Source organism: Chelonia mydas, chromosome 13 (assembly GCF_015237465.2).
Source record: "Chelonia mydas isolate rCheMyd1 chromosome 13, rCheMyd1.pri.v2, whole genome shotgun sequence".
Classification (NCBI taxonomy): Eukaryota; Metazoa; Chordata; order Testudines; family Cheloniidae; genus Chelonia; species Chelonia mydas.
Genome location: NC_051253.2, coordinates 33,031,304 through 33,050,098, shown reverse-complemented (window position 1 = coordinate 33,050,098; position 18,795 = coordinate 33,031,304). Strand labels below are relative to the sequence as shown.

At 43.4% G+C, this 18,795-nt stretch overlaps 1 protein-coding gene across 1 annotated transcript; it reads right to left on the bottom strand.

Moving 5' to 3' along the window:
* Positions 1 to 6,039: 6,039 nt before the first annotated feature.
* Positions 6,040 to 6,993, bottom strand: LOC102946733 (olfactory receptor 6). The gene is made up of 2 exons (XM_043526809.1): positions 6,723 to 6,993; positions 6,040 to 6,437 (listed from the first exon to the last, which is right to left on the bottom strand). The coding sequence occupies exons 1-2, from the start codon at positions 6,991 to 6,993 to the stop codon at positions 6,040 to 6,042; spliced, it is 669 nt and encodes a 222-aa protein (XP_043382744.1).
* Positions 6,994 to 18,795: the final 11,802 nt, after the last annotated feature.

Here is an 18,795-nt window from a genome sequence, read left to right as displayed (position 1 = left end):
AACTGGTTATCTGGACAAGTCCTGACTTCCAGTCTGCAATCGTGTCTCTAAACTGTCTAGATGTCGCTTCTTTTCAGGGCTGTATTGCACATGTACCATACGAAATAATCTCCACTGGCTATATATTGGTTTCTTGGTTTCTTTTAAGATGTTGGTTTTGTCTAACAGTAAAAACAGTAAAATATTTCACAGGAAAATTTTTACTGGTTTATCAAAATTTTTAAAATTAAAAAAAAAAAAAAAAAAAATTGATTGCTGAAAATGTGTGTATATATATATGCATATATATAAGGCATTTGACTTAATACCACACAACATTTTGTGGGAGTTGTGGTTCAGGTGTCTTATATATGTGTATATATATACAGTCAAACGCCATATATATATATATATATATATATATATATATATATATATATATATATATATATATATATATATATAAAACCCTTCTGCCAGGCAGAGCCAGCAGCAACCAGGGCCAGGTTCAACATCTAGGGGTTCCTTTCTATTGATACAACACAGAACCGGCTCAAGCTCCCACCCAGTAACCTGGTAAAATTACACACCACCCCTGAGAGGCATTACTTCCCCACTTGCAAGCACAGAATCTGAGTGTAGAAAAGAAACTTTTAATGACAGGAGGGAAGTAACTGGATGTTAATTTGGGAAAACACCGCAAACAGGATTCATATACATAAACCCTAAGCAAAAGACCCACCTCCAAATAAGTTGGGCAGTGTCCTTTTCCCTTCAGGTTCTTAAGTCCAGCAACGCAAAAGTCCCTTTAACATGCCCGTCCCTTCTCTGCACTCCACTTGCAGTTGCTGTCCTTGGTCAGTGCAGACCTAGAGTTCATAGGTGCATCTGTAAAGTTCACCTCCCACCCTGGGTGGAAGTAAGGAGGCACCTTACTTGCTCCATGGCCCCTCTTTGCAGCTGCCCTGCTGGCCATTTGCTGCACTTCTCCACCAGCTGCCCACTCGCTGCGTCTCTCTGCCAGCCGTGCGCTGTGCTGCCTGGCCGCCTCGCCAGCTGCTCATTCTGCTCACTGCCTTACCAGATGTTCATTCACCTGCTGACTGTCAGTCATCTTCTGCTGCCATCTGCCTCTCTGCTGTGACCTCTGCACATCAGTCTCATAGTGATGTTCAGCTCTTTGCAGGCTGGGCAGAAACACTCCTCCAACTTAAGTGATTTCAGCTCTCAGTGATTTTCAGCTCTGGTCAGAACATAGTCCCCCACACAAGCGATTTCAGCTCTGATCAAGCATTTAAAATAACAAAAAGACTCCTAATGAAGCCTACTTAGCTCTTTCTTTGAACAGTGGTGAGGAACAGGTTAAACCAGTCCAGGGAGGACCCTTGGTGCAGCCGCCTAGCTAAGACACCTGTCCCCACCCCTCTTACTTTCACAGGGTCCTAACATTCAAGTCCCTGGCTTAATGAGGTTCTTTCAACTGAGGGTGACCCCCTCATTTGGGACAGGTTAAGCACAGTCCTGCTTCCCTGTATTCCTAAAATAATTACAGCACTGATATTTCACTACATATGAAATACCACATATTTCACTACCGCTGCATTCAGTACTAAGGTGATTTGTAACTCAACATCTGCCAAAGTTGATCACTTTGACACCGCTCTATCTGCTGAATATGTAAGCAGAGCAGGAGCAAACTGTATTTACATAAACACACCCAAAGTCTCTCCTGCTCCCAGCTACCTGTCAAGGAAGAATTCATTCAGACCCTGCTTATATATATATAAATAATTTCTTATGAACATCAACCAGCTATCTAGCTTTGGCCCACTAGAGCAGAAAGAAGAGAGAGAGAGAATTCTACCAATTGTTTTTAATTTAAACTTAAATTTGGAAAATTTATTCCAGCTCTAGTTTTGACCAAAAAAAAGTAAGGCTTATTGAAAATTTTCCAATGAAACTTTTTTCAACAGAACATTGGGTTTTCAATTAAACGTTTTCACAAAAAGAGTCTGCTCTATGCAGAAAATTTTGTTTATTTGTAAAAAATTTGGAAATATTTCATCCAACAACAAGTATATCAAGCTGAAGTCTGAAATATTTAAATTTGGATATGGTTCCTCAGTGCCTTGTGGAAGTTGTAGTTTAATTGCCTCATGGGCCATTTTCCTTTATGGGCTATGCACCTAAGCTGCACCACATCTCCCACGATACACCAATGGGAGGAGGAATCTACAAGAGGGGTGACAAGGGAGATGTAGTCCTGATCAGGAAGTCTGGTCAATAAAGGAGAATGGAAGTGTGAGGCACCGGAACTACAGTTCCCACCAAATTTTGTGTGGTATTAAATCAAAGGCCTTACAGACTATTAAGCATAGTACATCAGCACTATTTCTTCAGCAACAGACCCCCCCACCCTGCCCCCCGCATGCTGAAGCTTGTGACGAACTGGGGCATTTTCTTGTTTTTTCCTTGTTTTCCAATGGTTTGCATGCAGAGGGGGTGGGACTCAGTTTACCTGGGTGTTACTGGTTTAACGAGGTGATGGGAGAGGGAGTTGGTTGTTACAGGAGACCGGCGAGGGAACTTGGGACCCCGGCCAATGGCCTGGAGAATGGAGACCCCAGGGACTGGTGACCTGGTGACCCAGAGGTCCAGATCAGGAGTCACAGCTGGTTCTGGCCAGTGGGAGGACAATGGGCTGTGAGGAAAGGACCCCGGTGACCTAACGAGCTGGTTCCAGCCAGAAGCGGCCAGAGGACAGAAGAGAGGGGAGGAGGCCCAGGTGACCCTGTTTACTTGGAGATAAGACAATGGACAGAGGCGGAGCTTGGGCCGGTGATATCAGAAGCCCAGCTGGGAAGCAGGGGGGCTCTGGGCTGGGGAGAGAGGGCAGGCAGAGCCCACCTGGGGAAATTTGGATGTGCTGTGCTCAGGGATGCCAGGCCTGAGGGCCCTGAGAGTTTCCTAGGCTGTGTTCAAACACTCAATAAACCCTCCTGTTTTACACCGGCTGAGAGTCACTCCAGTCTAGAGAACAGGGTGGCATCATTCCCTCTGGGAGTGGAGGCCCTTGGGATCCAGAGCAAGTGGACTCCCTGAGGGGGCCCACGGCGAGAAACAGGTGTGCTAAGGCTCGGAGAGGTGCGGCTCCAGGAGGTGGAGGGGCTTAACCCCCGAGAGAGAGTGGACCCCCTATAAGGGCTGTCTCACTGAAGGGGGTTCCCCACACGGACCGCATGGGGCCAAGAATGGGCTTGACCTGTGAGTCTGTGACAAAGCTTTTCTCAGATGTATGCCTTAACAGGCTCTCTTATAATTGTCCCCCTTTATGCTGATCCTCATCTCTTACATGCATATCATCTACACCATCCTGGCTCTTACCTTTATATAGAAAATTGATTAGTGGTCCAGTCTTAGAAGGTAACAATAAAATAGTGAGACAGGAGTAGTCAAGCTTGGTTCCCTTTATTAATAAAATTGCCTTTTTTATTTAAGAACAGCACATAACAAGGAGAGACCTGCAATACTCAGTCCTTATGGAACCAAAGGCTGCAGCTCAAGGAAGTCTAATCCCAGTCCTGTCTGATCCAATTAATAACCCAAATGTACACTCAAGATAATTACTCATAATCTACTTTCTCTGTTACAGATATTGCAATAGTCAAACTTCCCATACTAACATGAGTAGTACATCTTGCATTCAGAACACTTGTTCTGTTAAAGAGAATATTGTGCTAAACATTAAACAACTCAACGTCTCATTCTCACTAAATTATTTTTTTCTGCTCTTAATAAAGGTGATACAATTAAGCATTATTACTACAAATTATTTTTAAACTTTGCTGGGGCTTTGGGTCACTTGATAATAGGCCTTCACTTACAAATAGGCCCTTTGGTCTAATGGTCAGGAGACAGCAGGCAAAAAGCCTTCCCTGCATGCTTTCCACACTTCATTGTTGTGACTCTCTTCTACAGTAAGGACAGCTTGATCTACTTATGACCCAAGTCCAGCTACTCCCCAGATACCAAAAAGCTGCTGTCTTTCACCTACACCGTCCTCACTCCCATGTTAAACCATATGATCTACAGCCTGAAGAAGAACAACGTGAAGGCCCCCTGAGGAAAACACTGGGCAAGAAAATATGTTGACCGCAATGGTAGTTGTTTTGATACAGAAGTGAGTATTTCAGCAAACAAGAAGGCTGAAATGAGCCTCTTAGAATCTGTGTTTGACCAGAGTTCATCATCACTAGGCCTGAGGTCAGAATTACAAAGGTGGGAGTTTTAAAAGCACCTAAGCTATTCAGCTATCTGCCATTGTAAACAATGAGGTGACTAAATCACTTTGGCAGTTTCGAAAATCTTCCTCAGTGCCTATCTCCCTATTTAGATCCTTTGAAAATCTGGCTGTGGATTGAAAACTTTCTGTTGAAATATTTCCTGGAAGGAAAGAAGTTTTAAAGAAAACAGAAATTTTCTTGGGGAAGAAAAACAGATGAAGTGAGCTGTAGCTCACAAAAGCTTATGCTCAAATAAATTGGTTAGTCTCTAAGGTGCCACAAGTACTCCTTTTCTTTTTGCAGATACAGACTAACATGGCTGCTACTCTGAAACCGGTCATTTTCATCAAATGATATGGGGGTTTTATAGAAAAAATAAAACAAAACAAAAATGGAAACCAAACCCTGATTTTTTTTATCTTTGTGGGCTTTTGGTATTTCTATTAAAATCTGAATTATTTCAAAGAAAATATTTTTCCACACAGGATTTTTTTCCCCCGACCGGCTCTAATTATAACTGGCCTTGGAAGGATTAGATTTTTATTGGTAAATGTTGGCAAATATTGATTTCAATGTACACACACACAGCAACAAAAAATATTTCTATCAATAATAACCAGAATTTATAGCGAGGCAAAGTAAGAAAAATGCTGCTTGAGAACTTAATAGTGATCTATTTAAGGATACTGACTTTGTATATTTTGACAGGTGATCTTGACAATTTGTTTTAATGATTATAAAACTTTAACTCTTTGAATCTCAATATTTACTGCAATTAAACAACTATTGTCTGACATCCCCCTGTTGCATGAATGCCCCATGATTTCCCGCAACCCTGAAAAGGGTTTGAACAACTCATTTCATTTTTCACATGCATTACTGATTATTATTTCACTTCTGTTTGAAATACCAGCAGCTCAGGATGAGAGCTGATTGGACTGCTCTGGAACCACATCTCCATCCCCCTTCATGGAGAATTTTTAACTTTTTGGTTTTTGCTCTTAGTCGGAATGCAGCCCGATTTTGAAATATCAAACTCCTCCATGAAATGGAATACCTTTCTTTGCCTACCTCCATTGAGACTGGTGTTTCTATGAGAATCTAAAATATACGGGCTTGATCACATTCCCATGATCCTTTAATGTATTAACAGCAGCAGGCATGAGACCTGTTATGAAAGTATGATTCTGATTCTTAGAAATGCACATTATCTCATCTGCACTTGATACCCAAGAGACCTAAGAGTAAAGAAACAAGTGTTCAAGGGAGATTACCCTGACCACAACTCAGTCTGGTGGACTACATCGAAAACTTGGCCTGGGATTTTCAAGGGAAGCTAAGAGGATTAAGTGCCAAATTCCTGTTGAATGTCAGAAGAATTTGAGTGACATCTAATTACTTGTGACATCTTAAAAGAATCCCAGCCACGATCACCATGGTATTCGTTCTTTCCTCTGAAGTAGCTGGTATTGTTGGAGACAGGACGATCGTGTGAACTTTCAACAAGTGTTGGGTGCCTAAATCCACTAGGCCCCTTTTAAAATCACAGTTAAGAACAGTTACAAAACTATTTAGGCCTTCTTTCTGCATCATTAATAAAACTCCCTTCTCTTGGCCATTTTCAGATCACATTTAAGGCAGCAACCTAAACCATGGAAGAAGGGAAAAAAAAGAATCTGAGGCTAAGAAAAACATTGTAGGACTGTTTGACATATAAATTTCACTCCTAACTTTTCCTCCCTTATAAGTTCATTCAAAAAGAGGAACTTAGTGACAGCTACATTTTGGTGGAAGGCCACATTTTACCAATAGCTCTCCTCAAGGCATCTTTTACCTCCTGGTTCCTCAGGCTGTAGACAATGGGATTGAACATGGGAGTCACCACCGTGTAAAGCAGGGAGAACACCTTATTGAAATCCAGAGACTGGTTTCCTGATGGTACCACATACATGATGATCAGAGCCCCGTAGAACATTGAAACCACAATGAGGTGAGCGGAACAGGTGGAAAAGGCCTTTTTCCTCCCCGTGGTCGATGGGATTCTCAGGATGGTCAGGATGACATAGACATAGGACGTGATGGTCAGGACAAATGGGACCATTGATATAGTAAAGGCAGAGATTAGAGCTGTTGTCTCTATCAGGCTGGTGTTGGTACATGGAAGCTTCAACAGAGCTGTTAAATCACAGAAAAAGTGGTTGATCTCACTAGGGCCACAGAAGGGCAACAGGGATGCCATAATTACTGTGAAGGAAGGAGCCACAAAGCCTAATGCCCAAGAAGCAAAGGCCAGCAGAAAGGAAAACCTGGGGCTCATATTGCTTGCATAATGCAGTGGATCACATATTGCCAAGTACCGGTCATAGGACATCCCAGTCAGGAGGAAACACTCAGTAGCACCCAGAAAGCTAAAAACAAACAACTGAAGGAAACAGCCCAGGAGAGAAATGGTCTTGTCACCTGTTGCAAGACTCGCCAGCAGCCTGGGGATGATAGTGGAGACATAGCCAGTTTCCAGGAAGGATAAATTGCTGAGGAAGAAATACATGGGGGTGTGTAGGTGGTGATCCGTCCACACGGTCAGAACGAGGAGAAGGTTCCCCGCAACAGTTGCTAGGTAAATGATAAAGAACACCACAAAGAGGGTTATCTGCAGCTCGGGAAGAGTTTCAAATCCTACAAGCAGGAACTCTGTGATGCGTGTGTGGTTTCCCTTCTCTAGTCCAGCCATTGGTTATCTACAGGGGACTAAAATAGGATTAATAAAAATTCATAGAATTTAAGGCAAGAAGAGACCAATGTGATCATCTAGTCTGACCTCCTGCATAACACAGGTTAGAGAATTTCCCCAAGTGATTCTTGCATCACGCTCATATCTTATGATTGAATGAGAGCATATCTCTTGGAGAGAGATTCAAATTTTGATTTGGAGACTTCAAACTTGATACTTTTTTTTATTTTTTGCTGAATTTACAAGCTCAGCTGATAAAAGTAACTGTGTTGACATCATAAAGTTCTGTAAGGTATTTGATTTAGTACTGCATGACATTCTGATTAATTAATTAATTAATTCAAATTAATGCACAATGTCATATATCTATAGGTTGCAAAGTAGGTTGCATATACAGGATTGAGGACTGTGCCATCAAAAGCAGTTACTCTGAAAAGGGCTTGGGGGTTACAGTTGATAACCAACCGAATTTGAGATCCCAGTGTGACGATGTGGCTAAGAGAGTTAATCAATCTCTGGATGTATAAAAAGGGAATATTGAGTAGGAATAGAGAGGTGATATTGCATACATATACGTAATTAGTGTGACCATGACTGGAATACTGTTTCCACTTCTGGTGTCCACACTTTAAAAAGGATCTTGAAAAATTGGAAAGTGTTAAAAAAAGAGCTGTGAGAATGATCATAGGTTTGAAAAATCTGCTTTACAGTGAAGGACTCAAGAAGCTCACTCTATTTAGCTTGCACAAGAGAATGTTAACAAGCAACTTGATCACAGTCTGTATGTTCCAAAACAAGGAGAAGAGTTCTGACTGTAGAAATCTGTTTGATCTAGCAGATAAAGGCATATCAGAATTCAGTGGTTAGAACCTGAAGCTAGATAAATTCAGATTTGAAATAAGGGCACACATTTTTTTAAAAAATGAGAACAAATATGACTGGAACAACTTACCCAGGGACGTGGTGGATTTTTGTCTTTAAAATGAGATTGGATGTCTCTTTCAAATGTTCAGATTCAACTAGACGTTTTGTGCTGGATTCAGATCTGGTAAAGGTCCTCCAAGTGTCACAGCTATATGCAAGGTGGAACAGATTGTCTAGAATAAGAAGTTAGCACATATCAAAAGGGACCATTCAAGGTAAAGTAGCCTATTAACCCTTCTGCAGTCATATGGCAAAAACAGTGGGTTAGTGGGTTGCATATTGTTGTAAGAAGCCAAGCCATAAATCCAGTGACTCTGTTCAGTCCAGGATTTTTAGTGTCTAGCAGAGTTATGAATTTAAGCTTCCAGGCTCATCTTTTGAAAGTGTGGTGGGCAGATACTCCACCAGAGAAGTAGATCGCATCATGGAACGGGCCACCCAAATACCCCAAGACATCCTGCTTCGATACGGAAATAAACCCCACTCTGACTGCACACCCATAGTTGTCACCGACCCCTCCGTGCTGGAATCCATACAGGGTATCATCAAACAACTACAACCTATACTCGATGGGGACCCGATTCTGAAATAAATCTTTCCTGAATTCCCACTTCTGGCCTTCATGCAACTCCCCCCTCTCCAAGCTCATCATCAGAAGCAAGTTCCCCACAGACCAGGACACACCAACTCAAAGCAGCAACAGACCCTGCCATAACAGATGCAAAACCTGCAGACATATCTCCACTGCTACAATGATCAACACTCCCCAAAACACACCTTTCAAGATCCATGCATCCTACACATGCCTTTCACAACATGTGGTGTACCTCATCCCATGCACTAAGTACCCCAATAACAGCTACGTGGGTGCAATCGACAGTCAGTACACACTCAAATAAACTCACACAGGAAAATTATAAAAAAGACAAAAACATCATGTCACATGTGGGTGAACACTTTTCACAGAGCCATCACGCTATATCTGACCTATCATCCTATTCCTCCAAGGAAACCTGCACAACACTTTCAAAAGATAAGCCTGGGACTTTAAATTCATAGCTTTGCTAAACCCTAAATATCCTGGACTGAACAGAGACCATGGATTTATGGCTTATTACAAAGATGTGTAACCCAATAACCCTTTTTTTTTGTCCTGTGACTGCACAGGTGTTAATGGGCCACTCTACCTTGAATGGTCCCATAGAATATGTGCTATCTACTTATACTAAACAATCTGTTTCACCTTGTATTTTGCGGTGATCCTTGAAGTACCTTTCTCAGACTTGAAGAAGAGCTCTGTGGGGCTTGAAAGCTTGTCTCTCTCACGAACAGAAGTTGGTACAATAAAAGATATTACCTCGCCCACCTTGTCACTCTGAAACCCAGATGGACCTGCAGGCTGATATGTTGTTGGTACACAGGGCAGTGTGGCTGCATCCCCATCACCAAGAGTGGAAGACCGGCAAGAAGATTCCATCCCAAGACACGAAAGGGGCAAGAAGTGGGTGCTCAGAGAGACCAGAAAAGGGGAAAGGGGGCAGCTGCCCTGTCACCATGTCACTGACAAACACTGATTAATTCATTCTCCACACGTGTAACAGTGTGGCGAAATGGGCAATGATTTTTCTCTCTTTTTCATAGACATGGAACTGAGACGTGAGTTGGGGAAGTTGTAGGGCCTGTGGAAATTTGGGGAAGTTCTCTGGCCTGTGTTATACAGGAGGTCAGACTAGATTATCACAATGGTCCCTTCTGGCCTTGGAGTCTATGAAGCTACGATTCTATAAGATATTTTACCCAGGAAAGAAAAGTTACTACTCAAGTGTCCTATTGGCTGTTATTTTCAAAGGGACACGCTATAACTTTCAGTGGGAGCCAGAAACTTAAGCTCCGTTGAAAAAAAACTCAGCCATGATGAATAAGAATTATGATGGAGAATAGCACTGAAAATAGTCCCATGGCATTCCATCAATTAATAAGAAGTCTTCTTCTGGAATATTGTGTTCTGTTACTGATCTCCCCATCTCAAAATGGGATACAGCAGAAATAGAGGGAGTTCAGATCTGGACAGGAAAAAAAAGGATTGAAAGAATGAAAAAAATCTTTGTTGAGAAGATAGATGGAAACAAAAGGGACTGTTAAGTGGAGCTAGCTGGGAAGATATTTTCTATCCTATGTACAATTTTGATGAAAATGATGAAAAAAAAAACAACCCATAAAATATTATTGAAATGTTCAGAGTTTTCATTAAAAAAACCACCACCACCACCCCCAATTTGGGGGGACAGGGAGGTTGGTTGTCAAAAACTAACAAATAAACAAACTTACCATTTTTTGGATTTTCTTTTTTTCAACAAAAACACTTTTTTTATTAAAGCAATTTATTTTGGTGAAATTTCTGTTTCCTCAAAAATCTATTTCCCATCAAAAGAAATTTTTGAAAAGAAAAGAAAAGAATATGAATTTGGACTAAACAAGAAACAAAAAAAGAGAAAAAATTACCTGTTGTGAAAGCTGACACTTCATCCGTTCTGTCTTGAACAGTAATCAGACACATTCCATTGGCAACATCTCACTCTCTCATATAAAACACAGCCTCCATCTATCCAACATGTACCCAGCCATGTCTAAGACAAGCACCATCATTTCAGACAGAATAAGGTAAATCCTCAGAATGGTCCACTGACAACATTCATTCCCTTGGCTTTTTATTGTTTATTTCAGATCACGAAGACCCAGGGAATTCTTCCTCTCTCTCTCTGTCTCCTCCTACTTCCCACTCCCTCCTGTTTCATGGATTTTACAAATATTTTGGCATGTGCTACCAAAGGGACCTATTAACATGTTTATGTAGCTGTGATCATAGGCAATTCCACTCCTGTCACTGTGACCCCAGAGGAGACAATCTGGCTATTTAATCTCATGTGGTAAATGAGATCTCTTCTGATCAAGCCACTTTTATCTTTCTTTGAAACTTTGAAGCAGAGTCATCTAGAGACTGGGTTATTTTCAAAGTTTATGGCCAAATTCTCTAGCAGTATCTGAAGTCGGCCTTTAGTTGTGTGCAGTTAGTGACATGATCTCAAAACAAAAATCCCATAACATATCAGCATGGCTTTTGTATATTGTAGGCAGACAGGGTGGAATATTTAAGTTTGAGGAATAGACTCCAAGCTATCCGATTCCTATCCCTTACCCTCTGCTTCCCCCAAGGGCATTTAGGGAAGTATCATCCACTTTCCCTTCCCCCCAACTCAAGAAAGAGCCAAGCCCTTGGAGCCCGACAGACCCAAACAGCAATCCAAACAAAGCAGCAGCCAAATTGCACTAGGTACATTCTACCCGGTGACCACAATCTACTTGGTGACTCACATGCGCAGAGCTTATTTCGTGGGTGGAGTTCAGAAGAGTATCACCACTATTTTTTTTCCAGGATCTACCTATGCCCCCACCCGCCCACTGTTTTTTTTCTGCCAGATAGTGGCGCTACAGAGGAACCTGAGGCATGTCAACAGCAAGTGTTCCATGGACCACCAATTAATCACAGCCCCTAGTTTGGTTAACTGTTGTATCTACCTGGTTTTTGTTTGGTTGTCTGGTTGGTATTTGCAGTATTCAACCAGCTTTTGTCATGAGCACCAACCTAAGGAGCAATGAAACAGCCATCTTGATTACAAACATGTGGTCTTTCCTAGCAGGAAAACCAAGATGTGGGCAGCTCAAAAAGGCACAATTAAGAGGTGTCATGGTTACGGTGCTAATTGCACCTCCAACCACTGTGTGGTCTCTCTGAGTGCACTGGCTCACGTGTTTGGTGTCTTGCCCGTGGAATCTTATGATTCTTCTACTCTTGGACCAGGACCTGGGTACAACCCCTCATCTAATGCCAACCTGTTATTACTGAATAGGTTCAACTAGACACTTGTATTTCCTCCTTTTGGGGGCCTATGACCACTGATATGGTGATAAACAGCCTTCTGAATACAAGTTCAGTTACTAGCAAACGGAACAAAGCGGATGAAATCATTTCAAAACAACAACCAGTCCACATGCATGTTTTGACTTCTCTAATCTTACTTCTAATCTTACATCCTCTAATCTTACATTACTCCTCTAATCTTATATTTCTTATATATAAAGCTAAGTTCAATGGTATTTCCACTTAAGTTACAGGAATAGAACAGAACCAACTTACCTTCTCTTAGGAAGCCAAGAAACTTTTGGTCCTAGTTTGTCTTCCAGAGAATGACTCCTCCTACTCTGTCCTTCAGAAAAGTTAGGTTTTTAAAAAAGAAACCACCCTCACTATGTCTCTCTGGCCACCAATTACTGTACAATATTGTTCAATGATCTGTGTTACAGGCCTGAGCTGTGAAATCTTCTTTCTTCTGTCTCAGACCGGTTTCTCACAGCCGGCCAGCTGTGAGATGCTAAGATGCTGCTCCCAGATGGTTGCTCAGTTGTTTGATAGTTAGACTCATTCAGCCTTAATGGCTTACAATCATTGCTCTAGCAACTGGTGGGGGAAGATGTGCTGTAACTGTGTTCACCACTGAGTGCCCCCACTTTTGTCATAACAGGTTTTACACATTTTGATTTATTTTCTATGTTTCTGTTGCACATTTGTCTGAAAGACCAGATCATAGAATCAGAGAAATGTTGGGCTGGAAGGTACCTCGAGAAGTCGTCAAGTCCAGCCAGTGTGTTGAGGCCGGACCAAGTAAACATAGACCATCCCTGACAGGTTTGCCCAACCTGTTCTTAAAATCCTCCAATGATGGGGATTCCACAACCCCCCTTGGGAGCCTGTTCCAGAGCTAGAATCATAGAATCATAGAATATCAGGGTTGGAAGGGACCTCAGGAGGTCATCTAGTCCAACCCCCTGCTCAAAACAGGACCGATCCCCAATTAAATCATCCCAGCCAGGGCTTTGTCAAGCCTGACCTTAAAAACTTCTAAGGAAGGAGATTCCAAAACCTCCCTAGGTAACGCATTCCAGTGCTTCACCACCCCCCAAGTGAAAATGTTTGTCCTAATATCCAACCTAAACCTCCCCCACTGCAACTTGAGACCATTACTCCTTCTTCTGTCATCAGCTACCACTGAGAACAGTCTAGAGCCATCCTCTTTGGAACCCCCCTTCAGGTAGTTGAAAGCAGCTATCAAATCCCCCCTCATTCTTCTCTTCCGCAGACTAAACATCCCCAGTTCCCTCAGCCTCTCCTCATAACTCATGTGTTCCAGTCCCCTAATCATTTTTGTTGCCCTCCGCTGGACTCTTTCCAATTTTTCCACATCCTTCTTGTAGTGTGGGGCCCAAAACTGGACACAGTACTCCAGATGAGGCCTCACCAGTGTCGAATAGAGGGGAACGATCACGTCCCTCCATCTGCTGGCAATGCTCCTACTTATACATCCCAAAATACCCTGAGAGTTAAAAAGGTTTTCCTAATATCTCCCTGGCTGCAGACTAAGCCCATTCTTGTCCTCCCTTCAGTGGATATTGAGAACAATTGATCACCTTCCTCTTTATAACAACCTTTAACATATGTATACACTGTTATCAGGTCCCCCCTCATTCTTCTTTTTTCAATACTAAACATGCCCAGTTGTTTTACTCTTTCCTAACAGGTCAGGTTTTCTAAACCTTTGATCACTTTTGTTGCTCTCCTCTAGACTTGCTCCAATGTGTCCAATCTGGCACACAGAATGGATACAGCACTCCAGCTCTTCATGTAGACATTGCTAATGCTGCTTCATTCAATGAAAACAAGAGGTGATTGTGCTCTAACAATGTAGTGAATACTTGGAGCTGGGGGAAATTTACCCTTGTAAAGACGACCAGAATCACACAAAGCTCATGTCCCTCTTAAGTCTTCAGAATATAACTCTGAAAATAGCACAATTTAGGGAATCTGTCTATGTACAGCTTATGAATTCTGGTGGATGTTAGGAAATTGTTGAATCATGGAATGCCTCAGTGGCTGTGGAGTCAACCATCTGCTCTCAGGATTGTAGCACATCCTTTCCGGACAGGGTATAAGGGTGGGTCATTAGATCGTAATGCTCACCTATTCAGATGGAACCACATTAGGACAATGGGATGGCTGAAGCCTAGGGAAACCAGTTCAGCCAAGGCTGTCTACACTACATCCTATGTTGGCCAAACTTATGTTGCTCAGGGGTGTGAATATTCCACCCATCCCCCAAGCGACATAAGTTACACCAACATAAGCGCTTGTCTGCACAGCACTATGTCAGAGGGAGAGCTTCTCCTGCCGACACAGCTTATGCCACTCACGGAGGGGGTTTTATGCTGATCAGAGAGCTCCCTCCGGTCGGCACAGAGCATCTTCACCACATGTGCCCTGGAGTGAGGCAGCTGTACTGGTGCAGTGCGGTACGTATAGACATGGCCCAAGTTTCTCTGCAGGGCTCTGGAGAGTGGAAAATGCCCCGCAGCAGAACAAAGAAACCCAGGCAGTGGTGTTAGCCTTTAGAAACCGCAGAGGCTCAGTGAGTCAAAAGGAGACACCCAGAAAACGTTGGGAAGGAGAGAGGATGAGACAGGCTTGCTTCCGTAGCAGGGGGTTCTTCTTTAACTGTGGGACCACTGACGGAGAAGGAAGCTAGCTGACGTAGAGAGAGAGAGAGAGACTCTATGATTCAGAGACGAAGCCATGTGGACATGGGGTGGATCCGGGACACCCCAAAGGACTCTGTCATAAGCCTAGAGAATGCTCCAGAATAATGAGGAAACTGAGGCAAGGAAATGCATGTTGGTGTGTTTATTATTTCTGCCTAGATCTACATGTTTTCTGTGATATGTAAAGAGTTCAAGAACTCTATGCAGAGCCTGTCTGTGTGTCTGTTTGTGTCACTGTCACATGCTTCATAAGAGCTGTTGTGTGAGAATGACAAACTCTTGGTCCGAGATGCTCAGGTTTCTTAATTCAGATCTTTATTTGAACCAAAAGCACACTTTGTGATGACAGGTCCGGTTAGAGTGAGAAACAACAGATGTACAAAAAAAGATGGGCCTCAGTCACCTTCTCCTGGGTGGGTCGCAATGACATTCTCCTACCATACTTTCCCAACCCCTGTACATTCTAATACAGAGATACCCATCCATGACATTGCGGGGAAACACCCAGACCCATGAGAGGTTCTACCACCGCCTGCCTTGTAACTTTCCAGAAGTCACACCTTCCAATTTACATATTCATGAGCTCTTATCCAATCAACATGAAGTATTATGTGTCTTGTCCAACTCATACAATATGCATATGTAAGGTTCAGGTTGCATAATGTTTGCTGTCCACACTATTTTCGTGTTGTTATTTCTCTTTTCTAATTGGCTTATTACCCCTATTCGTGCACCAGTCAAGTGTACTTGGCCAGGCCGTTTTACCCTTTACTCTATATAGGGGTTTTCCTATTTTTCCTTAAGCAAGTTTTGGCAGTTTGTTCTTGCCTCTTCTCTATATTCTCTTCTCCGTACATATCACCCTTGTCCTACACAGTGGCTTAAAAATGTCATTTAAGCAAGTTTACATAAAAACAAGTCAGAAAAGCAACACCTATGCCAAACAAAGGCGAGGTCAAAAGGCAGCCAGGGCAGAATAAGTATCATTGTGGTCTGTCCAAATTTATATCATTAGATATGATCATCAAGACACTTCCCAGCAGAGTTAAACCATAAACCCAGGGTGTCTACACCATGGGGAGTTCTGGAAGAGGATGTACTTAGGCTACTGGGGAGGCTGAAGGGGTTAATTTTGCTCGTGGTGGGGCTCTAGGACAGTTGGGATATGGAGTCCCATTTCAGTAAAGCGGTAACAGACAGACCTTCAGGTAATCCTTGACCCCTCCAAACTCAGTTCTCTTCCCAACATACTACCCCCAATCACCTGTGAAGTGTCTGTCCAACTGGACTTTTAATCTCCAGCCATAAAAGCTGCCCCCACAATTATTCTACTATCTCACCTGCTCTTAAACCTTTTCATTCCAACATTTCCATAATCTTATGAACACATTGGAAAGCTCAAAAGTACTTTACTGCTTGTGACGCCAATATGATCTAGTGGTTCTGTCTACCTAGGTATTTACATGAAACCAACAGTGTAACGAGTGCTTCACAAACACTAATTCTTTTATCCTCACGACACCAACTTGAAGTAAGGGAATATTGTCATCTTAAATTCATCTATTAGGAACTGAGGCACAGAGAGATCAGCAGTCTTACACCTCGTGTCATTGTTTACACCTTTGTAAAACACTATCAGATCAGAACAATCAGGCTAGCTTCTCAGCTGGCATAACCAGGATATGTCACCTCCAGATAGGGGGCTGGCCTGTAATGTTTTGTACAGATGTAAATAGGTTAGAGAAAGGTAGATGGGGAATTGCTGAGAATTATTTTGGATATTGGCAGAGCCAGGAATTGAACACATATATCCAATGATTGAGTAGTGGGCTATCCTTTCTGAACAGTGAAAGGCATACATTTCTGTTGACTTCCCGCTGTGCTGCTGATTCCTTGGCTGAGGAGCTGGTGTACACCTGAGGAATGCCATACATGAAGCAGAATGGGCACACAAGACACAGAAATGCAACTCCCATGGGGCATAACGGTGGCACTTCCAAATGAGATTTCTTCAGTTTTGGACCACAAATGGCTAAAAAATCCAAGCTTTTCCACTTTCACAGGTTTGTTTTTTTGGACACAGAAGTTGAAATTGGACATTTTTTGTGGGAGAAAAAAAAGTGTAATTGAAAATTCAACTTTCCATCAAAAGCCAGTTTTGGTGGAAAATTTTCAACCTGCCCTCCTCTTAGCTTTGAAGACGTTAGTGCCTGTTTTTTTTTAATCTCACTTATATCAGTGTAAAGCATGACTAACTGTTAAATGCAATGGGCCTGATTATCAGCTCACTCACCCAGATGTATATTGAAGTCAATGGGGTTGATTATTGCACTGGTATAAATCAGAAGTCAACATTAATGAGAGTAGGATCTTTTAACTCAAGTCAAGTGATCACCAATCAGCCTAGCTACCCCACAAACGTTTGTTCAAGGGCACCAATGTTGTCCTAGCCCAAAAGTTTGTGAGTGTTGTGGCAAGATGGCCAATTTTAGTCTGGTGGGTCCTGCATTTTTCTTGGCAGGGAGCTAAGATGCCACCCTTTGCCCCTGCTCTTGGGTGCCGAGGGCCCCGCTACTAGCCCGGGAAGGTGGTAGAGGAGGGAAGCGAGGGAGGGGTCTGGGTTTGCTCCTCACTCTGAGTCCCAGCCCCTCTCAACCCCTGTGGGTTTCTTACCCTCATCCCCCTGAGGTGGGGTTACCCTCAGTCCTTAGACGCTGGGGGGACGGGAGTCTCCCTGTCCTGCTAGGCAGGGTCTCCCTTACTCCAATTCTCAGGTCTTTCAAATCTCTCAACACACCTCCAAGCTCCAGTCCTTTCTCCTTCCTCCTTCTCCCCTGTCTGCCTGACGAAGGGGGTTTTATTAGGTTCCTAACAGGGCCTTAATTTACTGCAGGTGCTCCAATTAACCTGCAGCCACCTTCCCTAGTCTACAGGGAACTACACCTTAATTAGCTTTGAGCTTATATATTTCCCCTCTAGCACTCTCCCGCTGCTCCCTGGCCCTCCTGTATCACATATTCCCACCCCCTTCCCCCCGCTCAACACCACGGGATTGGGCTACTTGGGACAAGAGACAGTGTTGTCATGACAGGCTGTCCACACTGCCGTGTTGGCTTCCGGCTCTATGCTATATCCGGAAGTGGAAAGGTTGTAGGGATAGAACCCATCTAGTCACTCGTGCATTCCTCTCCTTGTTTGTGTGCATCCATTGGAGTGGGACATGGTCTGTCACAAGGGTGAACCTCCGCACAAGCAGGTAGTATTGTAGAATCTTCATGGCCCATTTAACCGCTAGGCATTCTTTTTCTACTACGGCGTATCATTGCTCCCTGGGCAGGAGCTTTCGGCTAAGGTAAAGGATTGGGTGCTCCTCATCCCCCACCATCTGTGAAAGGACGGCCCCAAGTCCTACCTCCGAGGCATCTGTTTGTAGGATTAATTCCTTTTTAAAATCTGGGGCTATGAGCACTGGATGACTGCAAAGGGCCATCCTTAGGTCTGTGAAAGCTTCTTCTGCCACTTCTGTCCACTTAGCTATCTCCAGGCCCCGAGCTCTTATCAGGTCCATCAGAGGTGCTGCCCTTGTGGCAAAGTGAGGGATGAACCGACAATATTACCCCACTATCCCTAAAAATGCTCTGACTTGCTTCTTGCAGATCGGGCGGGGCCATTCCTGAATTGCCTTCACTTTGTTCCATTGGGGCTTCACCAGGCCCCTTCTGACTGCATACCCGAGGTATCTGGCCTCGGCTAACCCTATTGCACATTTGGATGGGTTAGCGGTGACACCAGCCTGTCTAAGAGCATCTAGTACCGCTTCCACTTTCCCCAGGTGCGTCTCCCAGTCAGGGCTATGGATTACCACATCATCTAAATAGGCGGCAGCATACTTGGCATGGGGTCGAAGTAATCTGTCCCTCAATCGCTGGAAAGTAGCGGGGGCCCCATGGAGCCCAAAAGGGAGGACGGTATATTGGAAAAGGCCATCGGGTGTAGAGAAAGGGTTTTTTTCCTTGGCGTCCTCAGCCAGGGGCATCTGCCAGTAGCCTTTTGTCAAGTCCAAGATGGTTAAGTATCGGGCCTTACCTAACTGATCCAACAGCTCATCAATACGTTGTATTGGGTAGGCATCGAATTGGGATACCTCATTTAACTTCCGGAAGTCATTACAAAACCTCAGGCTGCCATCAGGCTCGGGGACTAAGACAATAGGGCTGGACCACTGGCTGT

Bases quoted from the DNA above. Each gene is read 5' to 3' on its own strand.
- LOC102946733 (XM_043526809.1), bottom strand. From the start codon at position 6,993: ATGGCTGGACTAGAGAAGGGAAACCACACACGCATCACAGAGTTCCTG. The intron at 6,438-6,722 runs GTGACAAGACCA...GTGATTTAACAG, and splicing joins GCTGGCGAGTCTTGCAACAG to CTCTGTTGAAGCTTCCATGT.